Below are 24,670 nucleotides of genomic sequence, written 5' to 3' on the forward strand. Positions count from 1 at the left end.
TCGCTCTCCCTGTCCCCCCATCCCTGCCAGGCCTTGGGAAGCATCTTTCCCTGGTCGCTCTCGGAGGCAGCTCTGGTTGCATACAGAAGAATTGTTTTCTTTTTTTTTTACACACAGCTTACTCACAAATGCATCTTTTTGTCTCCTGAAAATAGCTGCTTCTGACCCAGCAGTGTTTTATCCACCGGAATGTTCCTTAATGACATCATTTCTACTGAGTCTGTTCCCTGACCCCCAGCACTTTCCTCCCCGTTCTTACTTTAAAAAATCTTGTGAGTAGTGGCTTATTATAATGATGTCTGTTATTAGAATGCTCCTGGGGGGTTTCATAGTCTACTTTCTTGCCGGAGACTTTTAATAAGCTCTGATTCCAAGCCTGGATCTGAGAACATTTTTTCTCATGAACATTGTTCATCAGAACAATGTTGAATGGGGACTAACTTGGTGGGTTTTCCCACACGGCCGCACCTCGAGCGGGTGGTAGAGCTTGACATCTGACGGGGGGAAACTCTTCAGACAGTCTGTTCTCCCAAGCAGAGAGCTTGGGGGGATCACGCACCCAGCACCCAGTAGGCTGCTGTCCTCCCCAGCGGGATCAGGAGGGAGGCAGGGTTCATGCCAAAGCCTTCTGTCCTTGGCCACCTCTCCCTGCATGTAGAGGCCGTGGGTAAATACTGGGCACACAGTGGAGCCAGTGCAGCACACTGGGTTAAACTGTATGTGTACATATCTTTTATTTATAAATGACATTTGAAAGCAAGAGAACAAATGGGACACACGTTGCATTGACAGGACAGATGTTAACAGGGGGCCAGGAAGACCAGCCTTCACAGAGTTCTGTGCTGTGGCCCCAGCATCTCTCATGTGGGGGAGGGGAGGCTCTGGGACACATCCGGCGGGCTGCTGGTGACCAGGCCGGGGGCAGCTGGTGGCTTATTCATCTTCCACCGCCATGCCAAGCCCCCATCAGATGCGGCATAAAGTGCAGGATGTTGCTTAACATGGGGGCCTCTAGCAGGGCGGGGTGTTTCTTAGCACACAAACACCTGGGGCACCAGGGTGGCTCAGTGGGTTAAAGCTTCTGCTTTTGGCTCAGGTTATGATCCCAGGGTCCTGGGATCGAGTCCCGCATCGGGCTCTCTGCTCAGTAGGGAGCCTGCTTCCTGCTCTCTCTCTGCCTGCCTCTCTGCCTACTTGTGATCTCTCTCTCTCTCTTTCAAATAAATAAATAAAATCTTAAACACACACACACACACACACACACACACACCCCTGTCTGCAAATTCCTGCAGCGCCGCCAGCCCGTCTCTCCTAGACCACTGCGGGCGCCTCTGACCGGGTGGGTACCTTGAGTCCCCTCCTGACCCTTCCCTTCGTGGCTTACTTCCTGTACACTCTTGAGTTGCAAGAAACATTGAGCTCGAACTCCAGAGTTTGCAAATGTTCTTTACAGAGCATGCATCACCTTAAAGTAATAAAAATAAAGACACTGTCACCACAACCTCCTACTACTATTACGACTAGTAACATTAAGGAATATGGTAGCTCATTAAATTATTACCCACCTTAACACCATGTGCCGGGCACTGAGCTTAAGGGCTTTACACCTGTCAGCCCAGGAAGTCCTCACGGTTCCCCAGTGAGGGTGTTCTCGTTTAGCCTCTGTGCGGCTGTGAAGAGGAAGGCTTAGGGAGGGTGAGGGGTGGGTCCCCCGGCACACAGCTCCCTGGTGGCCACATCAGGTGGTGGACACGGATGGTCCAACTCCCAGTTCCTGCACTTCTCCCCGTGGGAGTAGCGGGGGCGTGCTATGACTTCTTGTCACCGGGCCTAAGTGTTATCGCCCTGTGTTACCGTCCATAAGTTCACTCGGGGAGCCACCTGCCCTTATTCAGGTGTTTGCAGAGCAGCAAAGGCGGCCACCAGGAAAGCCCAGTGAGATTGCTGGGGCTGGGTGTGGCGGACACCTGCTACTGCAGGAAGTAGGGTCGGGGTGTGTGCGTGTGTTGAATTTACTGTATTTTCTTTCTGGTAGAACACGTTAGTGGCCATATGACCAGTACGTAAGAGATGATGCCTTTGGCTGAGCGATATTTATTTATTTCTGTAAAGATTTTATTTATTTGAGAGAGAGAGAGTGTGTGTGTGTGCAGGAGTTGGGGGGAGGAGCAGAGGGAAAGGCAGAGGAAGAAGCAGGCTCCCTGCTGAGCAGGGAGCTCAGTGTGGGGCTCTGTCCCAGGACCCTGGGATCATGACCTGACCCCCCTGGCTGAGCAGAATTTAAAGAAATAAACACATCAGCATCATCCTCAAAGGGATGTTATTCTGATGCTCGGTTTTCTCTCTTGGTAACCACGTGCCTCCCTAATAAAGAGTTAATCAACCTCTGTGGGGAGAAATCCTCTATCCACCGGCCCTGAGCCTTGGCATGTTTTGAAGTCGAAGCCCTTGCCGTCAACGTTGTTATCTGCTCTCAGCTTTTCTCAGAAAGTCCCTGTGCTTATCAAGTGCCTGCAGCAGGCGCCCACTGTCTCTGAACCTGCCCTCCCCCCACCCCAGTCAGCTGGGCTGATGTCCCCAGGGTCCGATGAAGAAGGTGGGCTTGGGATGAAGTAGGGGGTCCGTGGTCACAGGGGAAGTGGCCTGAGCCCACAGCAACGATGAGCATCACAGCTGCTGACTGCTCCCAGCCAGGGAGGGAGGAAGGGATGGAGGAGGAAGGAAGGAGGGAAGAAGGGAAGAAAGGGAGGAGGAGGGAAAGAGGAAGAAAAGCCAAAGGACTAGTGGATTTTTGTATTACCCTCTCCTTTATTCCCCCTTCTTTCTTCCCTGCCTTTTGCAAAAGCAGACATTGATTTTATAGCCCCCCACGTGCATCTCTACGCTAATCCTTTGCAACACTGGGACTGTCATTACCACTTAGAAAGGAAGCATTTTTCCAAGTCTTCTAGGAGAAAATGCCTCCTCCCCAGCGCCCTGCCAGCCGCTGATAACGATCGGTACCCACAAGACCACTTTTCTGAGTGGCATCCTTGCCAGACCACGCAGGGGAGAGGCCCACATCCCTTTTCCAAACTTTTCAGCTGAAACCGGACCGGGGTTTTTCAACAGAGGGTTGAAGCACTTTCTTTGTTTCTGTGCTGTTCAAGCACATCCTTCCTGGGGCGCCCTGAGCCTCGTTAGCCCTAAATACTCTTGAGGAGAATATAGCCTTGTTCCTGAGACGATTTCTCTCCAACAGGCAGATTTCCTGCGGAGCATAATACAGACTTGAGTTAGCCCAGACAAGGCTGGGAGCATAGAGTGAGGACCTACTGTGTGCGCTCAGGATCAAAGGTAACAACTCGGCTCTTCACGGTCCTGAGTCATAAAACAAACATCGGTACATGGTAAAATGGTAAAGCTGTGACTTTCATCACATAGCAGGAAAAATCATTTCATCTGACCCTTGCAAAACCTCTGGGAGGTGGAGGAGGTCGGGATCATCATGGCGTGTCTGTTTGAGGTCTGGAAGCTGAGACCGGAAAGTTTTTTTGTTTAGCCCCTGCTGATTTTCAGCTGTGAGTTAACTCTCCACTCTCCTCACCCCTGGCCAAGCCCCCGCTGGCGGATGGTTGCGCTCAGGACCAGGTTGTGAAGGGGAACGTCAGTGGCAGAGGAATCCTGTTCTTTAAAAGCGCTCTTGACCTGAGGAGCGGGACTCCGAGGTCCTCTTGAGGAATCATGAGAGTCCTAGCCCAGTTTCTCTTTGCTTTTCTGGCTCTTGGCTTTTTCCACGCTGGGACCCTGCTTCCGCGCCTGCTCCGGGGACCGGCCTTTCTCTCTGGCAGGGATTGCCCAGGGCTCCAGCCTCCCTTATTTCTCTGGCCCTGTTTTCTTTACAACACACGGGCTGGATTTCCCTCCCATGGACATGCAGGGGGCTGTGATGTGGCTTCATGAACACGGATGGGGGGGATTCTTCCTCCGGCTTCCAACCCAGCAGGGTTTGCAGAAGCACCTGTGAGTGCAGGGGTGCCTGGAGGGCTCAGTCATTTTAAGTGTCCGACTCTCGATTTCGGCTCCGATCATGATCTCAGGGTCCCGGGATCGAGCCCTGTGTCAGGTTCCTTGCTCAGCACGGAGTCTGCTTGGGATTCTTTCCTTTTCCCCGTCCCTCTGCCCCTACCCCTGTGCGCGCTGTCTCTCTCTCTTTCTCTCTCAAATAAATCTTTTTTTAATGAATTTTTTAAAAGATTTTATTTATTCATTTGACACAGAGCAAGGGAGAGGGAGAGAGCGAGAGCAAGCATAAGCAGGGGAAATGGCAGGCAAGGGAGAAGCAGGCTCCCCGCTGAGCAGGGAGCCCCATGCGGGGCTCGATCCCAGGACCCTGGGATGGTGACCTGAGCTGAAGGCAGCTGCTTAACTGACTGAGCCACCGAGGCGCCTAAATCTTAAATCAACAAATGAAAACAAAGAAACCCCAGCGAGTGTACATCACGTGTTCTGAGCCAGCTTGCATCGACAGTGGCCAGCTTCCCGACACGGTAACTGCGGCCAACAAAAGACGGGGAGAGATCGCTTCTCATTGGCTCCCGGCTCCCAGTATCAGCAAGTAGTGGACGAACAACACCCCCGTCTGCCCACAGGTTTTCTGTACATCTATTAGGACCTATCTCAAGGGACACCCCTGCATGGAGACCTTCTGGAAGCTTCCTAGGACATTAGTCATTCCCTCCCTTGTGTCCCGTCTCTTCTTCTGTTGACACAGGTGTCCCTGTGGAGGACACGGCACATTCACCAGGACCGTCATCACTGGGAGGAGACCGGTGTACTAAAAACGTTCCCCTGGAGGTCCCGATGGTCCCCCCTCCCCCCAGTGAAGAGTGCCTGGGCTTCTGTTCTTGTCATTTGTCTCACACCACAGTGACTACTGAAAATGATTTTGTGGTGCAGAGGAAGGGAGATAAAAAAATGATCCAGACATTTTTCCTATGGCGATAGTCACCCTCCACTTAATGGCAAGAATACTTTCAAATGCCGTCTTTCCTCGCCTTTAAAAAAAAAAAAAAAAAGAGGGGCGCCTGGGTGGCTCAGTGGGTTGGGCCGCTGCCTTCGGCTCAGGTCATGATCTCGGGGTCCTGGGATCGAGTCCCACATCGGGCTCTCTGCTCAGCGGGGAGCCTGCTTCCCTCTCTCTCTGTCTGCCTCTCTGCCTACTTGTGATCTCTGTCAAATAAATAATAATAAAAAAATTTAAAAAAAAAAAGAAAGAAGAGAAAAGAAAAAAGATCCAAAAGCCTCCGCGTAGGGAGGTAAGCACGCTGGGTAGGTCACGGCCCTGCCTCCCCTCTCTCCAGGGCTTTCGCCCTCGCAGACGGGAGTGATGCTCTGTTCCAGTTAATTTCATTTGTTAGTTCTGTTCTCTGCCCTCTCTCCCTCCCGCTCTCCTGCTCCTCCCCCTCTCTTCCTTTCTTTCTCCCTCTTCCTCCAAAGTAAAGAGCACATGGTTTCTCTCCTTGCACTTCTGGCTTCCAGCCAGTATCCCTGGCACGTAGTAGCTGCTTTGTCCGGCCGGTGAATGAATGACCAGTTGAACAAACAAATTTCCCAGCCTTCGCCCCAAGGCCTTGAGAGTCCACTGCGCCAGGGAGAGGGAGTTTAGTATGATCACGAGGATGTGGGCGCACACAGGGGACTAGTCCCACTATTGAATCATCCCAAAGATATTCGTGAATGAGTTGGGGCAGAATAAGCACTAACCTGACATCTTTTGCCCACTATTTCCTAGGGGAAAACTTTAAAACTCCCTGTTGTTTTGTGTGTGCTCAACTGTTCATACCCAGTGATAGTGACAGGAGCTTTTCGAAGCTGAACCAACAGAGGGGTGGCCAGCCCAGGAAGCCCGGGCCTTAGAGAGGACGGCAGGTGCTACCAGGGAGGACGGCAGCATCCCCACCAGGTCTTGGCTGCTTCTCCTCCACGTTCTCAGTCAGTGTCCTCAAAATAAGCATTGCCCCCCTGATTCTCACAGAGGACCATGGACACAGCATGGAGGACAGGGTCCTGGGAGCCCTGGAGCCCCGCCGCCTGGCATTTCTGTCCCCCAAGGCAAGCGTTTCCTCCATTACTGGTAATCAGAGTTGATGTGTGTTCTGACCAAGCCAGCATTTTCTCCTGCTGTGTTGTACTGAGTTTCTATGGCAACGGTTTCAAAAGTGGTGAATTTGCTTTTTCCTTTTAATTCAGTAGTGCTCTAAGCCTTGCCAAAAATATCCTTGTTTTCCTGGGTCCTGGGTTTTTCCTGGGTCTACACGTGTTCAGTCACAAGTAGAACCTTATCCATCCTACAGACATCGTCTCAAATAGCACAAGGTACAGCCACCAATCGAGCAGGTTCTTTTAAATAAAATGTTCTGTGCGAATTGACATGCTAGGCACTGGGAATACAAAGGGAGATTAGACTCTGTTCTTATTCTGAGGAAGCTCACATTCCCTAAGAAAGATAGATCAGAACTCAGCTAATTGTAATACAATTTACTATAATGTGACTTAAAGATGTACTATGATGTAATCTTAGTTCACAGCTGACTATAATACAATGTAATCTAAGAGAGCATCACACTGCAACAAAATAACATAATGTTAGGATACAGCCGACTGGAATATAATGTAACATTATGTAATGTCACATCATTCAATGCACAGCTAACCATAATATAAAGTAACATAACATGTTAGTACACCGCGAACTATAACAACGTAATACAACATAACATCACCTAATGTAACATAGTACAATAATATAATAAATATCACGTAAAGTCATAAATCTAAGACGATGTATTAAATGTTCTATCGGTTGTAGGAACAAAGTTTTATGGGAACCCAGCGGAGAAGGCCGTAATGCAGCCTAGAGCTATGACAAGGGTGAGGGGTTGGCACGTGTGGATTTTGATTCCTGGTCAGCCACTTGGAACTGTGCAAGCTCAGGAAAATGACTACACCCCTCTGAACCTCCAGCCACTGACCTCCTGCTGGGCTGGGGCGAGATGGACGCTGTACCATAGAGTGACAGCATCCGGAGCAGCCCTTTTTTGTGAATTCCTGCTCATTCCTGCCAGCCGGCTCCGGAGAGGCTCGGGAGAGGCTCAGGAGAGGATCCACAGGCAGTGGAGGGACAGTCCAGCATGAAGCAGAGGCGGCCGCCTGAGCAGCGAGGGGGCTGGGTGGAAACAACCGGCACACCCAGTTGGGGGTGGGGGGCAGGCAGTGTGGTCCCTGAGGGTGTGGGATCTGACCCATTGCCACCCCTGGCTGCTGAAGGAGATTGATGTCACAGTGCTCCTCGAGGAGGCACTGAAATGAACACAGATGTCACTCTAGAAGCTCCCTGTGTGTGCTCAGTACTGGTCCTGATGTCACGGTGCCCTGTCACCTTGGTGAGTGTCCCGGGTGTCACCTCTGCCTTCCTGGCCTGTTTAGACACCCCACAAGAGAAGGAAGTATCCGCTGGCTCATGGGGGTGTCCAATCACTGTGGCCACGGAGAGGACGGTGGGGTGATAACCTCCCCAATCCTCCTTTCACTCTGTGCCTTCCTTTCTTCCCCTGCCCGCAGGCATGGGGACAGTACCCAACTCATGGGGCTGTTGGTGACAAAATGCGATCATGCCCTAAAAGGACCCAACACGTCCCTGGTGCAGAGCAGACTCTCCATAAATATTAGCTTTTATTTTTATTTCCTACGCTGTTTTTCATTAGCAACTCTTCAGCACGTGAACAGGAGCCAACACGAGTGGCAAGTGTTGGCATCGGGCGGCTGCATTGCCCTTGACTGGAGCCGACAAGAAGGAAGGCACAGCCAGGTGGGCGGCCGGCTGTGGGTGGTCGATTTGATGAAAGAGCAGAACTGCCTTTTTCCTTGTGCTCTTTCAACAAAATAGCCAAGTTGGAGGCCAGTTCTCTGTAGGACAGCATCCCAGAGTAGCTTGGGGCTGAGTGACTTCGTGACAGGGCTCTCGGGGGTTTGGGGTGTAGGCGGGATGCCCAGCGGAGTGTTCGTAGGCAGGATGCCGGAAGCTCGGGGCCAGGGGTCGGGGTGGGGGGGCGCTCACTGCCGAGGCCGGTGTGGACTCGGGTCTGTAGCCTCAACATCTGTAGAAGGAGGCAGAGCCCCTTGCTGATACCCTCTTGGGGAGGAGAAGTGGATTTCCCGCTTCCGAAGGAGACCGAAGCGGGATCCGATGGCACCGTTCATTTCTGCCTCCAGGGGGAGCAAGTGTGCGGCCGGTGTCCGGAGCACAGCGGGCGGCACGGCTTGCGGAGAGGGTGAGCAGGACACAGGCGCGTTCCTCAGCGGAGCCCCTCCTTCGGGCTTCTGGGCAAGGTTTCTGTCCGCGGACACCTTGCTGCCTTTACACCTGTTCCAGCCGCTGAGCACGGGGACATAGTTTCCTTAAGGATCATCCTGTAATATTGCTGCGAACCCCAATACACCCCAATACACAGACTATTGATTTCCATAAGAATCATCCTGGAATGTTGCCAGGAACCATGTAATAGGCATTTTGAATTCAGCCTCTGGAACTTCGGGAATGTCTAACCTATTGAAGCCTCGGTTTGACCATCTCTAAGATCCCACCTCCCTGAGAGGCATTCTGTCTAACCAGGGCAGGTATGGGACAGTCAAGGAGCAAGGTAACATGAGAGGGACACGTGGTGACCCCCATGGGGCCAGGGCAACTGGCTGGGGGAAGTGGGTGGCCTTCGAAGGTTTCAGCCCCCTTCACTGTCCTCAAAGGCCCGGGGCTCAGACTGATGACTGGTGACTGACCACGGCTTCGTGAATCAGGCACGAGGTGGAGGTCAAGGCACTAAGGATGTTGAGCTGAGCTCTGTGAACTGCTGCCTCTCTTACGTTGTAGAGGGTGTAAATGTTAATCGTTTCGAGGGAAAGGCTCTCTTTATTTGGGAGGCCGTCTTGTGCCATGCTGACCTGTGTTCTTACAACCTGGAGTTGATATGGGGCCCTTGGCACAAACTCCTCATCAAGAAGTCTTCACACCTGTGCTCATTAGCATTTCTTCCAGCACATTCCCAGGTCCCAGGGAGGAATCTCACAGAGCTGGATGGAGTCCTGCTTCCACTTAAGATCCCACGCCCCAGAGCCCTGCTCTCAGGATGGGGGTTGATTTCAGTACTGAGCCAGGACGATTGGCCCACATGCCACCTGGCGCCCAAGCTGGGGGGGGGGGGGAGCCCGTGAGCCGTGGGCCCTTTGACCAAAGCAGGGTTTTCCATGTGGAGGGCGCTCTGGGAGTCCTTTGAGGATTGTCCATTTACCTTGGTGATTAACTCTCAGTGCCCAGAACCCTACACTCTTCGCCTGGTCATTTATTTTTAAAAGAACTGGTTTCCCTGTTTGTGTCCCACGAAGCACAGACAGCTGCTGTGTTTTGGGTCCCTGGAGAGGAACCCAGCCCACCTTGTCCCTCTGGAGCCGGTTCCGTCCTCACTCGGCTCTCTGCACCACCGCAGCCTGTCCCGTCTCTCCCCGTGGGGAAGCCTTGGGCACATAAACTGCAAACCATATTTACAGAAACGCCAGGACTCTGGGAGGAGGAGACATCCAGGGCTTGTCACCAGTAACCCGGGTTCCAAGTCTGAACTGGTGTGTGGATCACAAAGTTTCGTTCCCCTGTGCACGTGAATTCTCTCGTTCGTACATTCCCTCTCCCTCCTCTCTCTCTCTCTCTCTCTCTCTTTCACGTACTTCCAAACTCATGTGCTTACACTCACCTTCCAATTCCTGTCCTTTGCCAGCTGAGGGACTGACCCTGGGCAAAGTCCTTCCCTCTTCCCACAGGCAGATTCTGCGTCCTTTTTGGAAGGCGCGAAGGAAGGCAAGCACCCCAGCTGGGCCATTGGCCATTCTGAAGGTGCGACCTGAAGGCGTGCGGGGGGGGGGGGGGGGGGGGACTAAGCTGCCTGCCCTACATCCTGCTGTGACGCCACCCTCAGGATGCCCCTGGGTCACCATATCTCCCCTCCATCCCTGCAGGCAGCCCCACAAGTGTGGGGCGATGATGGCCCCATCAGGATGCTCTTGTCTGCACTTTGCAGACAGGCGAGCTCCCTCTGAGCCCTGCCTCGTGTGCCGGGAAGGGGAAAAACATCCCATAAGCTGTGGATACTCCGAGTAGAGGTTCCATCTCAAACGTCATTGAAATCAAATCCGAGATTCCTGGGCAAGTTTAGTTGTTCCCTCCATCTTCTTAAAGGACAACTTTTGGAAGTAGGACAGACACACAGGACCGTGTACAGCTTGATGGGTGTTTTTTAAGGGAGCGCCCATCACCAGCGCCCGGGTCAGACCAGCCAGCCTTCTGCCCTGAAACACCCTTGTCCCTCCTCCCAGCCTTCACCCCTTCCATCAGAAGCCATAGGCTGAATCTGACACCAGATACTAGTTTTGCCTGATCATGACCTTTATAAAAATCAGGATTTCTCAGTCGACATGCTGTTGATATTGGGACTGGATCACTCTGTGTCGTGGGGGGATGTCCCGGGCACTGTGGGATGGTCAGCCGCAGCCTTGGCTTCCACCCACTAGGTAGTCAGTAGTGCGCCCTCCTCCTCGGTTGTGACAATCAAAAACCGTCTCCAGACGTCGCCTAAAGTCCCCAGGGGGTGCAGAATTACTCCCAGTTGAGACCCGCTGAAATAACTGGGACCACAGAGTACGTTCTTATCTGAGGCTGGGTTTTTGGGGTCATCTTTATGTTTGTGGCTCATGGTTCTCGTTGTGCAGGATTCCATTGTATGAGTGCGCCACAGTCGACATAGCCATTCTCCAGCAGATGGGCAAGTGTGCTCTTTCCGGTTTCGGGCTCTTCTGAGTGATGCTGTATGGACACGTGTGCACACGTGTTTCGGTGTACACGTATTTGCAGGTGTGTTGGGTGTGCAATCTGCTTTGTGAGATCTTTTGCTTCCTTTCCCTCCAGTGGCCATTGGCGTCCGTGCCTGCCTCCTAAAGGGACTTCCTCACCAACCCCTTCAGCCTCCCCTGGACCTGGCGGCATAAACCTGTGTCCCAAGCTCCGCCATCTGCTGTCGTCACTCCGCCGAAGCCATTGACACTCCCCACACAGCCCCGTGGGGACCCCCAGACTTTGACCAACCAGCCATAGCCCATGCCCTGCCTCCAGGTGGGGCTGGGGGGAGGGGGAAGCCTGTTGACCCAGCTCTGTAGCCAGGCCTGGGAGGTGGCACCCCTCAACTTTGGGGAGCTGTGATCCATGCCTGTAAATGAAAACCCTAAACGTCCAGAGGGAGACCAGCCCCAGGGGTCAGATGATGGATGATAGCACGTGTGCGGGAGTGTGGGTACACACCCCATATCTTATGAATGCAGTTCACAGTGTTCTGGCAGTGGGGAGATGGTCGGACAGCCACAAATAAAATGCTCTGAGAACCAAAGGAAGTTGAAACTTCAAGGGAAGGTTCCAGAAATAGTAGCTGGACCTGGAAAGTTGGGTGGCATTTTGGTACGCGGAAGTCTGGGATGGGATTCCTGGTCCAGGAAAGGAGCGGCCACCAGGAGGCCGAACAGGCAGGGTGCTTAGCACTTCCTCAGGTCAGGGTCCTAAGCCCTCAGCCAGCCCGTGGGGATGTCACGGTGACGTCTGCCATGGACCACGTGCCTCAGTTTCCCCTACCTGCCTTGGCCATACACGCAGGAAAATCCGGGGGGAGGGGCAGTGGAAAAAGCCCAGGCTTCAGGCCCTATGCAGGTTAGGGCCAACCTCCCCAGCCTCCCCCAGCCTCCCCAGCCCAGTTCTGCAGGGGGAGCCTCAGCTCCAGCCGGTACAGTGGGAATGCCGGTGTTTCTCGCCCCTCCCACCTACCCCCTGCCTCCCAGGGCGTGGAGAACACTGCATGGCTCCCGTGGGCTGCAGAAACAGCGGTGGCCTTCGAGGTGTGCTGTAATTTCCTTTCCAACATACACCCCCTCCAGGGCATACATACAGCTCTGTAAGTTCTCACAAAGGCAGAGTCCTGTGACCGCAGCCACAGTCCCCTCCCTCACCCCAGACACTTCCTGCAGCTGCCCTCCTGCTCACCCCGCACCCGCGCCCGCTCCCGCCGTCACCCTGTCATTTCTCCCTCCTCCAGATCGTCACGGGGATGGAATCACACAGCGCGAAGCCTTTTCTGTCTGGCTTATTCGTGTGCTGGAGAGTCCCCCGCGCTGCTGTCCATCCGGAGCTGATCTATTTCGAGTGCTGACTAGTATTTTACTGCATGATCCTATCGCCGTTTTTTGGTTTTGTTTTATTCCGCGCTGTTGAAAGACAATCTGCGTTGCTTCCAGTTTGGGGTAGTTATGAATAAAGCTATTCTAAACATTTGCCCAGCTTTTTCTACGAATGTATGTTTTCATTTCTTTGGGGGCAAATACACGGGACCAGGGTTTCCAAGTCGTTCGGCAAGTGTATGCTTATGAGAAACTGCCAAATTTTCCAGAACGGCTGTACCATTTTACTTTCCCACCTGCCTTGTATTTGAATTCCAGCTGGTTCACATTCTCGCCAGAACTAAGTAATGATCTTTAAAAAGAAAAAGAAAAAGAAAAACTAAGCATTTTAATAGGCGTACAGTGGTGTCTCATGTTGGTTTTTTCTTGCATTTCCCTAATAATTGATGGCATTGAACATCTTTTCATGTGTTGCTCTGCCTTCTGCGTATCTCCTGTGCAGTGACCATTCAAAACTTTTGCTCATTTCTCAAATTGTTTTCCTATTGTTGATTTTTCAGAGTTCTTTATATATTCTGGTTACATGTCCCTTGTCAGATACATGATTTGTAAATATTTTCTTCCAGTCAATGGTTTGTCTTTTCATTCTCTTTATCAGTGCCTTTCGAAGAGGCAAAGTTTCTAATTTTGATGAAATCTGGATTACCAATGCTTTCTTGTATGAATTGCACTTTTGGTGTTGGATTTAAGAACTCTTTGCTTACATAACTCAAGGTCACAGACATTCTTCTCTGTATTTTCCTATAAGTATTATACTTTTTCATTTTCATTTAGGTCTGTGATCCATTTTGGGTTAATTTTTGTGTAAGGCATGAGGTGGGGTCTTGGGGGGGGTAATTTTTATATAAGAGATCAGGGTACAGGGATATTTTTATTTATCTTTTTGTTTTTTTATTGTTTTTTTATTTATATTTTTATTTATCTTTTTGACACATCAGTAACCAAGTGTTCTAGCATCATTAGTTGAAAAGACTACCCTTTCTTCACTGAATTTCTTCTGAGATTTTTTTTTAAATTCAATTGACCATATTTATGTGAATTTAGCTCTGGATGCTCTGTTCTGTCTCATCGATTTGTGTATCTCTTTTGCAAATGCTACACTATCTTCACATTCCAATTGTTGATTGTTTGACTGTAGACATCCAGTTGATTTGTTTAATAGTCTAAGTATGATGTTAGCTTTAAGCTGTTTTTTGGTGATGGTTTTTGGTTTTTGTAGATGGTCTTGATCAGACTTAGGGAGTTCCCTTCTATTTCTAGTTTGCCAAGAAATTTTACTGTGAGTCAATGTTTAATTTTGTCAAATGATTTTTCTGTGTCCATGGATACAATTATGTTTTGTTTCTTTTTACTTCTGTGAGGGTAATGAATTACATTAACCGATTTTTTAATGTTGACCCAGACAACAAAAAATACAGTATCTTTTTATGTATTGCTGGATTCGGTTCACTAATAGCTCTCATTCTACTTTTTGTCTGTATTTAATTAGGATATTGATCTTCGATTTTCTTTTCTTGTCATATCTCTGATTTTGGTAGCAGGGTTGTGCTGGCTTCATTAATCTGATTTGGGAAGCATTCCACAAAAAGAGTTAAAAAGTGACCTTCCTTCTTCTATTTTCTGGAAGAGATTGTGAGGAGTTGGTGCGTGTTTGGTAGAATGAGTCAGTGAGACCATTTGGATATTTCTTTTGTTCAGGAGATTTTTGCCGCGCCTTCTGCAAATGGTGGTCCCAGCGTGGGTCCGTCGGTAACCGCGTGGCGATGCTGTCCGACTCTCTTTAGCACGGGCCCCTCTCAGGGGTGCATCCAGACCTATTCAAGGTTTCATGAGGCTTCTTTGGGTCACTCACATGCCTGTATAGCACAGAGCGAGCCCAGAATGTGCACAGGTTCTGTGCCGAGCTAGGGGATCCTTTCTGCACTCTCTCCCCCTGGGATACTCCTTGGCTCCCAGGGACCTTCTTCCCTAACCCTCCAATTGGGAGCCTGTTGACTTTATTGCCCTGTGTGTCCCACAGGTCTGAACTGTCATCATGCCCGCAGGGCAAAGCAGGAGACAAGAGAGCTGGAGAGCAAGAGAGCGAGAGAGGAGGGATAAGAAGAACTAACTACCCACACCTCAAACCGCAAGGGCCCTTTCTTCAGTTCCTCTAGCCGGAGAGAAGGGTTTTGTCTTGCACTTTAGGTCCCCGGTCCCTGCCGCTGCCCACCACTGCCGCTGAAGAGCACCCAGCAACCGGGGCTGGCCCCAAGGCAGCCAGAGAGAGAAAAGAGAAAGAAATTAGGGATTCCCCCAAACTCTCCAGCTCCCTGGAGCCCCTCTTCCCTGCCCTCTGTCTACAAAGAGGGGGGCTCTCTAGGGCTTTAGCTGTCGATGCTGGGAGACAGGAGGGAGGACGCCAGGAAGCTCCCCGCACCTGTGTCTTCAGGGTGGAAAATGGAGAAAATCACAAAAGCCCCACGATGGGGAGGCCATGAGAGGGGAGCAGGCCTGGCTCTGTGCCCGGCCAGTAATGACAGCAGGGATGATACTAACAATTAGGGGCCCCGGGTGTTGGGTCCTTACACCCCCGGGTGTTGGGTACTTCACCCCCACAGCACCCGACAGAGTGGTCCCTGCTATTATCCTCCTTGGACAGATAGGAAACAGAGGCCCAGAGAGGGTCAGTCACTGGCTCAAGGCACACAGCCAGAAAGGAACAGAGCCAGGGCTCAGCCTTGTGCCTGATTCTCCGGTTCAAGGGATTAAAAGCAGCCTGCCCTCTTTCATGCTGTGAGAACCCCGTTGCTTGGTTCTCATCTCTGTTAAAGGGCACTAAATGCCGTTTTATGGCTGAGAGTTTATCTGTATTCCTTTTAAATGTTAAGCCCTTCGATGTCTCCCCTGGGCACCCCTGGGGTCGGTCCAGTGCCTCCAGGTGCCCAGCAGGCCCTCAGTGTTTGTTGAATGACTAACAAATGATGGACGGCACTCCCAGGCTGTCCAGCCTTTATATTTGGACCACAGAGACCCTGCGAGAAGGCAGTAAGGGAAGAAATTGGTTTTATAATGTTTGTAGGCCGGCCAGAGGCCTCCTGGAATTTTCCAGGGAACGAGGTCACCCAGAGAGCCCCGGCTGCAGATGGCGGGCTCTGGAGAGACAGACCCGAGGGCGGGGCCCCTCACACAAATTCTGAAATTGCAGCTCTTTCTCAGAGTGGCCGCACACAGAGTTGCCAGATTTAGCAAATAAAAATGCAGGAGGCCCCGTTAAATTTAAATGTCAGATCATTTTTCAGTAAGATTTTTTTGCTGCAAGTAGGTCCCGTGAAATACTTGGGATATACTTACATCAAAAAATGGTTTTGTTGTTGTTTCTCTGAAATTCAGTTTGCACTTGGGAGGAGGTGCAGATTTTACCCAAAGGCCTGTCTCCCAGCCCTCACCACGCAACCCTCACTTGAAGACCGTCTACACCTGACCCTGGCTTTCTTAGAGTCTGGCAAGGGCTTCTGAGCCCCGAGCTTGGCCTTGGCTGTCACTCCTCTGAGCAGCTCCTGGGTAAGTGAGGCTCAGAGAGGGAAGCAGGGCCAGGCCTGTCAGCCCTCAGCAGCACCAGAGTGTCCCCACCCACTGGAGATGGGGACAATCTGGATGCTTCTACCCTCATATAAGTTTAGCTTTGAAATCCACAGTCCAGGAGAGGATCAGATCCCATGTGTGGCCGAGATGCTGCAGGAGCCCTGTGGATGGACAGTCTTCTGGGGGAGAAGGGTCTGGTGGGACCCAGCATGAGGCCAGCAAACCCACTTCCCAGAGCCTCCAGCAACAAACACCCATTGTCTCTGGTGTCCCCTCCCCTGGAGCGTGGGCATTATTCTGGAAACTTCTGCCAGAGCCATCTCTTTGAAGATTTTCCTTTGAAAGCATCTTCTGTTCCTTCCTCTGGAGAGGCCCAGCCTAGGGGAGATTTATCTAACCTCCCTCTTCTCGGCAGGAACAGATGGGGACCCGGAGGCGGGCCTCCTCCCCGGGCCTCCTCGCAGCAGCTCTGCTGTGTGCAGGGAGGAGGGGATGGGGTGGGGACCATGTGAATTTCCACGGTTGGAACCTTGGGGTCCGCACATCTACACTTTCCTGGAACCCCTCCACACCGTTCTGGTCTCCAGCACCGAGGGCCGGGGTCCCCCGGGGGAGCCGCCAGCCCGCAGTGGTGATCAGACCCACCCGGTCTGTGACCCACTCCTGTTGTTTAAGCCTTGCTATTAACATTAGAGGTTGAAAATACTGAAAAGTGCCCAGTGACCGGAAGAGACTCTTTCTAATAGCTCATCCTGTTTGCTTATCTTTTCTTAGAATAAAATGTTATGGGCAAAACCAATCTCCTTTGCCCCCGCCCTTTTCCTCCGGGACAGGTGCACTGCTGAGTCTGGCCCCCATATTATCATCCTTGACTTCACTTTTAGTGTCGGGGATGCTCTCTGAGTTTATTTGGTGACTTCCCCTTCCCCACCTCCCACTGCAGACAGCGTTTTGCCCCTCCTGGCAGCCCTCATCTGGGAGGCAGTGTCTGGCATTTGCCCCTGGGTTTCTGGGGGAAACCTGAGCTCGGACAGGTTAGGTTAGGAAACGGGCCCGGATCGCCCAGCCGGGAAGTGCGGGCTCAGCGTGCCTTCGGAAATCTTGGCCGATGGACCTGGAGTTCGTTGGCTCCCCCTCTATCTTCTGAGCACCAGCTCTGTTGGGCCCTGGGGATGCTGCAGGAAACCAGGAAGGCTCCTGCTCTCCTGAAAGGTACCGTCAGGAAGTACAGCCTTGATCGACAGCAAGGAGCTTGAATGTTGACCTGTGCTGGTGTCCCCTCTTTAACAAGCCAACAGGTTTCTTTCTGACCCGGCCGGCTGGCTGTAACCACCTCCTCTGCTGGGGAAACGAGATCCCCGCTCCTCCCGCCAACGCCCCACCCTGTGACTCAGCCTCAAATGCCCGGGATCTGGTTCTGCCTCCATGGGCCTCTCGCTTCTGCAGGGTGGGAAGTTAGAAGTCTTCACCCCCAGATCTGCTCTGAGCTGAAACCTCATCCAAGGGTTCCACTCCCAGGGGGCCAGTGACCACATCTGCCCACTGGCGTGAGAAGGCCCAGTTGTCACGCGGTAGGGGAGGAGGGGCATCTCCAAGAGGCCTCCCAGATGCTTCTCTCACCATCTGTCTCTGGGGTGACTCCAGCTACGGTCCGTCGCTCTGATCATGAGTCCTCCTGGTCAGCCGTTTCCAATTTCCCAATATTGCAATTGAGGCTGACCTTTGTGTTTGTTGTTTCCTATTCATGAGATTTCGCCATTTAAACTTGTTTTCACATCTGTGGACACTTTGAATGTGGACTCTGTTTTACATAGGGGAAAAAAATCAGAACAAACAAACACCTTAGACAGAGGATCAAATGACAGCACTGGCCAGACTTAGAGCATCTCTCAGCCTGAACATAAGTTGGGGAGCAGGGGGACGGTCTGTTGCACCTGCAAGAGAGTGCCTGATTAATGGATCGCATAAAATGCACATCTGGAAACGCCAGGGTCCCCCTTCCCTCCCTTCTGCTTAAGCAGTTGGATAAGAGACACACGCAAGGCTCCTGGTTTTGAATTTCTACAAAGAATGATAAAAGGAGAAAACATGAGGAATTACTGAATGACAGTCTTGGGCCACATTTTATCATCGACGGTTTTATTTCCTCCTTGCAAGAATCCTGCTGGTTCCACTGAAGACAATGAATTATCTTCACTACTTACGGGCAAGTGGGTTGAAGGACCCACCTAGCTTTACTATACGGACTCACCCCCATGTCTGTCTTGAACCGGAACCCACCCTTGTCCCCACCCTCAGAGGGACAGTATTGATCAGACAACAGCCGTGGTCCCTGGCACAGTGCCGAGCTCTCTGTTGTGGCAGATGCAGGGCAGAGGGGAGCTCACTGTCTGGAGAATGCACTGTATCCCCGAGGGGCTCTGTGGGACTGGGTTGATGGAGTACAGCTGGTAGGGAGCCCTTCTGCTGACTTCGGGTCATTATGTCCACAGGGTCAGGTTTGTCACCTTTTTTATGTTAACAGTGGGGCTGAGAGAGCTTGAGATGAGTAGGTCACAAGGCTTGCTTTCCAGAGAGTTCCCTGTGTAGCGGAGACTGACGTCCAATTAAGTGAGCCTCTGGATAGGTTACCCGATGGGGCAAAGAGACTGTGCAGGTATGATTAAGGTTAAGGATCTTGAGATCAGGGGCGACTGGGTGGTGTGGTAGGTTAAGCGTCTGACTCTTGGTTTTGGCTCAGGTCATGATCTCAGGGTGGAGAGATTGAGCCCCACATCAGGCTCCATGCCCAGCGGGGAGTCTGCTTGAGATTCTCTCTCTCCCTCTGCCTCTGCCCCTCCCCACCATGTGTTCTCTCTCTCTCTCTCAAATAAATAAATCTTTAAAAAAAAGAAGAAAAGATCTTGAGATCAGAGATGATCTTGGATTATCCAAGTGAGCCCAGGGTAATCACCAGGGTCCCCATACTGGGCAAGAGGGAGGATCTGAGAGAGGTTGGAAGATAGCACAGTGCGGGCTTGGGAGACAGAGGAAGGAGGCACAGGCCAATGTGGGCACCTTTGGAAACCAGAAGAGGCAGGAGCACAGTGAACACCCGGGTGGCAGCCCTTGGAGACCCATGTCAGACTTCCAATCTCTGGGTCTGGAAGAGAATAAATGTGTGTCGTCATTCGTGGCAACTCGCTAAAGCCACCATAGGAAACTAACACAGGGACATAAACTGCGTGCAGGGGAGCAGAGCACGGGAGGGACCATCAGCTGAGACCCAAAGCAGGACTGGGTTTCATGGGAAGGCCCTGGACTCAGAGGCTCCACCGCCCACCCGGCTGTGCCAGCTCCTCAGCCCCCCTCTGGCCGCCTGTGCCTCATGAGGCTGTGACCCATCCCATCTGCGTCACCAGCTTGGGGCCAAGAAGAGGTCCCGGCTCGCTTCTTTAAACTCTTAATTGTACTTCTCGTAGAATGCATGTCGATTGGTCTTCTCGCTTGTGTTTGTCCTGATAGCTACTCACACGCACTAAGCATGTTCATTGAACTCAACGTCTTAATTTAATATACGGCTAAACCGTAATCGACATGTAAGAAGGGACACACGCACACACGCAGCGCTGGCCGGATCTTCATGCCGTGAGCAAGCCCCTGTGGGCAGCGGCCCCCCAGGCTGGGCCCGGCCGGTCCCGAGATCCCCAGGGGCCCTGCTGTCCCTACACCCCCAGGTTGTGATAGCCGGCGGGTCCCCACCAGATAAAAGGCAGAACTGTGTTGTGGATGAAATGTTGGGCTTCTCTGAGCGAGCCCAGAGAGGCTGCCCTTCTCGGCCAAGCAGGTGCTCTGCGGAGGCTGCTGGGATGAAGGTAGCCTCCCTGCGTTGATCCCGATGGTTCACGTTCCTCCAACACGTGCTCCCCGTCTTCGTCCCTCCCTGCTCTCACCTGGCCTCTCTTCTTCCTCCCTGCTCTCATCCCCCTACTGGAGTGTGGACCCGTCTGTCTCGCTCACCGCTGTATCCAGAGTCTGCAACCCCGGCACCTAATCCATGCACCCTTCAAACTTATTTGTCGGATGAATGGTGGAGTGAAGTGGCGCCTGATTTGCTCCCCTGGGGTCCAGGGGACAGTGATCTTGACATCTCCAAGCCCCAACATGGAGTCCGAGCCCGGAGTCAGGGTGACTGTGTGCAGAGCGAGAAGCTCTCAACCCTGACTCCACCATGAACTCGCCATGTAGCCTTGACCTCTGCTTACCCATCTGTGAAATGGGGATACAGTGGTCCCTCCGACAGGAGAGCTAAGTGGTGAGTCTTGAAATCTCTTGCATACTCCCTGGGTGTGGCCGGGCCTCCGTGCTGGTGGTAATAAGGGCTCAGGTAGTGTGTGCCGAAGGAGAGCGTAACTGTTCACTGCTCATTCTCCCTGGTGCCATCCAAAACACACACCGTGGGCCTAACAGATGCGGGGGCCAGCCCTGGAGACATTAGCCTCTGGGGCGTTCTGGAAGGGCCCAGAAGACCTGGAACAGGGAAGGTCTCCTTGTGGCCATATGGAGGGTCACCCCCTCCGTTGAGCAGCCCACGTCCCCACCCGGAGCCTGGAGCCTGGAGCCTTTACTCCGACCTCTGGAGCGCCAACATGCGGCCATCCTTGTATGCGAGGCTTGGGAGTGAGAATCACTCTTCTGCGAAGCACGTCCCTGTGCCCCAGGAGCTCTGAAGTGCTCGTACCCACTGACTCAGAAGTTCCCTGCCCGGGAATCTGCGACAATAGAGATGATTGCAGGTAGATGCACGTATGTACGCCCAAGGGCAGGGATAGCTAGGGTCTCGATCGGTGCGTTATTTTTTAAAATTTTTTTATTATTAACATACAGTGTATTATTTGTGTCAGGAGTACAGGTTTGTGAATCATCAGTCCTACACAATTCACAGAGCTCACCATATCACATACCCTCCCCAATGTCCATCCCCCAGCCACCCCATCCCTCCCGCCCAGCTCCCCTCCAGCAGCCCTCAGTTTGTTTCCTGAGATTAAGAGTCTCAGGGTTTGTCTCCCTCCCTGGTTTCCTCTTGCTCCGTTTTCCCCTCCTCTCCCCTACGATCCTCTGTCTTGTTTCTTAAATTTCACCTATCAGGGAGATCATACGATAATTGTCTTTCTCTGACTGACTGACTTCACTCAGCATAATACCCCCTAGTTCCATCCACATCGTTGCAAATGGTAAGATTTCTTTTCTTTTGATGGCTGCATAGTATTCCATTGTAGATATACACCACGTCTTCTTTATCCATTCGTCTGTTGATGGACATCTAGGTTCTTTCCACAGTTTGGCTATTGTGGACATTGCTGCTATGAACATTCAGGTGCATGTGCCCTTTTTTTCACTACATTTGTATCTTTGGGGTAAATACCCAGTAGTGCTGGATCGTAGGGTAGCTCTATTTTCAACTTTTTGAGGAACCTCCACACTGTTTCCCAGAGTGGCTGCACCAGCTCGCATTCCCACCAACAGTGCAGGAGGGCTCCCCTTTCTCTGCATCCTTGCCAACATCTGTCGTTTCCTGACTTGTTAATTAGCTGTTCTGACTGCTTTATTTATTTACTTACTTACTTATTTAATTTTTTTTCAAGATTTTATTTATTTATTTGACAGAAAGAGACAGAGCGAGAGAGGAAACACAAACAGAGGGAGTGGGAGAAAAAGAAGCAGGCTTCCTGCTGAGCAAGGAGCCCGATGCGGGGATCAATCACAGGACCTTGGGATCATGACCTGAGCCGAAGGCAGATGCTTAATGACTGAGCCACCCAGGCACCCCTGACTGCATTGTTTATAAAAGGGAAAAAAAACAAAATTCCTGAATCTCCCATTGTAGGGGATGGTTAACTTGGGGTTTTATTTGTGGTTGAATAGTATACAATGGGTAAAATGGTGTTCTGAAGGAATTTTTATTCAGAATTTTATATAAAACCACGTGTTTAAACATGTTTTCTCTCCGTCTCTCTCACACACACATACGGACTCACACTGAAAAAAGTGCGAAAGAAAAGTATCACCGTGTTAGCAGCCATTATCCTAAAGCAGTGAGGCTGATTCTCACTTTTTCTTTTTCCTCTTTTCTCTTTCCTTAATCGTCTGTGCTGAGTATCATGACTTTGCAGAGAGAAGAGGAAGGAAGGCGTTTTATACCCCATGCTGGTGTGGAGGGACTGCCCACAGCTGTGCATGAGCTGTGTGCCTTAACGGTTCCATCTGCAAAATGGGCATGAGGGCGTCTTCCTCCAAGCATTACCGTCTCTATGACCTTTTGTAGCGGCACCATCCATGATAACAAACAGGAGGAGAGCCCGTGAGATGCTGTGTCCGAGCACCCGGTGGCTTGACCAGACCAGACCAGACCAGGCTCCTCTCCAGCCCCGTGTGCCCAGATTAATTCTCTCTCTCCCTCTCCGCAGCTGCCCATGATGGGAGGCGCCTTCATGGACTCGCCCAACGAAGACTTCAGCACGGAGTACTCCCTCTTTAACTCTTCAACCAACGTCCACGCGGCCTCCAGCGGCCAGGGCCAGCCGGAGGAGTCTCCGCGGTCCTCCAACGATGCGGTCCTACTCTGGATCGCCATCATAGCTACCCTGGGGAACATTGTGGTGGTCGGGGTGGTGTATGCCTTCACCTTCTGAGGTTCGGGGCTCCCACCAGCTCCGAGCCAGCTCAGCCCGCGCTGGGCTCACAGCAGGGCCAGGCTTTGCTGGGGACACCGGTGCTGTTGGCTTTTGGCTGGTCCCACCTTCTGGAACCAGGAGTTCTGACCACGCCCATGGCCTCTCCGGGGGCAGCGACCGTGCATCAGGAGTGCCCCCAAGCAGCCCCGATTTCCAGTGTTCTGTGCTGTGATCAAGTTGATCCAGAAAACATGGGAGTGTGAGCTTCCGGCCCCTGGAGGCACGATGGGGCAAAGCCTTCGCAAGGAGCCAAGTGGGGAATTTTTGAACCTATATTCCAAGAACGTAAGACCAGAGGAAATAGCTGGTTAGGTGTGAAATATGGACATGGTGGGACGATCGCTTGCTGGCAGTAAATAATCACGTATGCGTCTTGTTTTTATGCCAAGTTGTTGCACCTGGTGTGTGGGGTGCCGAGCAGGAGCAGCCGTCGGAACTGGAGTGTTTCCAGCCCAGCCGTGGTCTCCCACTCAGCCCTTTGGAATATGGGTGGTGTGACCTGGGCCATAGAATGTTCTTTGTTTGACTTGGACAGGGCACCTTTGTCACCAGACACTTGGCCCCTTTTGAGACCCAGATGCATCAGGAAATCCAAGGACAGGGGGAATGACTGGTGACAGGGTGGGATTTCCAGGAGTGGGGGAGTTCTCGGCCGAACGGACCTCCTCTTCTTTTTCAAAAGAGAAGAAGCGCCTTCAAACCGTAGATGGGCAGAGCCGTTGAGTTCAGACCAGCCGCCGGCAGATGCTCTTTCCTTTCTGAGAACTTAGAGATTTTAGAGATGGTGGCCTCACGCCCACCTGATCTTCTGACAGCGGGAGGGAGAGGCACGATTTGCCCGACTTGCCAATGATCACAGGGCAGGTGACTGGCGCTGTCAGAGCAGGGGGACGGGCCCCAGTGAAGCACTCTCTTAAGCAAATCCCTGCTTCTCAGCTGCCCTCGGGGAGAATGCCCAGAGGGTTTGGAAGCTGTTTGGGGTCAGGGGGGTGCACAGGGTGCTCAGACAGCTGCATTTTACACTGGGCCTGGCCCCCACGTTCTCTTGCAGACCTGGATGTGCTCTGTCTGAGTCAGCCTCCTTAACCTTCCTCCACGTCAGTGGCTCAAGAGGTGGGGGTGGGGTTTTGGGGGAGTGGGGGTGGTTTCTGGCCAGCAAGGGAGACTCCTGTGCAGACCAGCCCGGGATGGTGTGCCCTGGGGGAGAGGGGCAGCATGGGGAAGGACTCGCTCGACTTCTGTCCTTAGGAAAGGCTCCCGCCCGGTAGCCCCCTTCCCCAGATAGCTGCCCTGTGCTGAGCGGAGTGGGGGAAGCTTACACGCAGCCTCCCTCGCCGGTGGGCCAGGAGCAATGCTGTCCTTGCTTTCTCCCCGTGCTGTGCAAAAGAAAATAAATGGTCCAAACGTCCCCTCTGTGGTGGGGAAACTTAAAAGACGGGGTGGGAAGCCCTGGTGCTGTCTAGAGACAGTTGCAAAAAGGTTGACTGTGTCCCTGTGGTTTTGGGAGACATGGCTGTTCCTGATGACAGGCAAAGGGACATCTTCATTGTCCTGAGGCAGCCACTCGTCTGCGGCCTTGGTGCTGAGCTGCAGCCCAACCCCCAGACCGCGCCACCTCCTAGTAGTCAGGTCGGTCCCTGTGGCCGTGCATGCATCCACACATGAAGGCTTCAGCTCCAGTGGAGGCCACGAGTGCAGAGTTGGCATGACCTTTGCAGAGAGGGAGAAGGGATGGGGGACCTTCGGCCTGGGCTCCTTCTGGAATCACTGACAGGGCCGAGCTCTCGGCAGGACGAGGTCGGGGTGGCGGGGACAGGGGCTGGGCTGGGCTGGGTGGTCAGCCATTGCGTGCCGGTCATCCCAGATGCTCCTCGAGCAAACTCTTCCCTGTCTCAAGCCCCCCACGTGTGCCCCGTGAGCGAGGGCTTTCTGAGACAGGTGTCCTCATGAGAACCCAAGGAGGAGGTCCGGAGCCGGGGTGGGAAGGGGCCAAGGTGATGCTTGGCGTCTTTGTGGAGGTCACTGCAGCGCAGATATTCTGAGTCCCTACCTTCTGACCCTACATCCCCAAAGGAGCCCCGTAGAGACGC

At 52.4% G+C, this 24,670-nt stretch overlaps 1 protein-coding gene across 1 annotated transcript in view; it reads left to right on the plus strand.

The window, feature by feature from the left end:
* Nucleotides 1-22,538, plus strand: part of LOC308346104 (uncharacterized protein C14orf132) — a gene marked incomplete at its 3' end in the record, with an annotated part of 44,000 nt that extends 21,462 nt beyond the window's left edge. Inside the window, exon 2 of the mRNA XM_080808713.1 lies at nt 22,314-22,538. Within this exon, the coding sequence (XP_080664839.1) occupies nt 22,314-22,538 (225 nt within the window). The remainder of the gene's footprint in view (nt 1-22,313) is intronic.
* Between the last annotated feature and the right edge of the window lie 2,132 nt (nt 22,539-24,670).

This window comes from Martes martes (genome assembly GCF_963455335.1).
Source record: "Martes martes genome assembly, chromosome: 7".
In the NCBI taxonomy this organism is placed as follows: Eukaryota; Metazoa; Chordata; class Mammalia; order Carnivora; family Mustelidae; genus Martes; species Martes martes.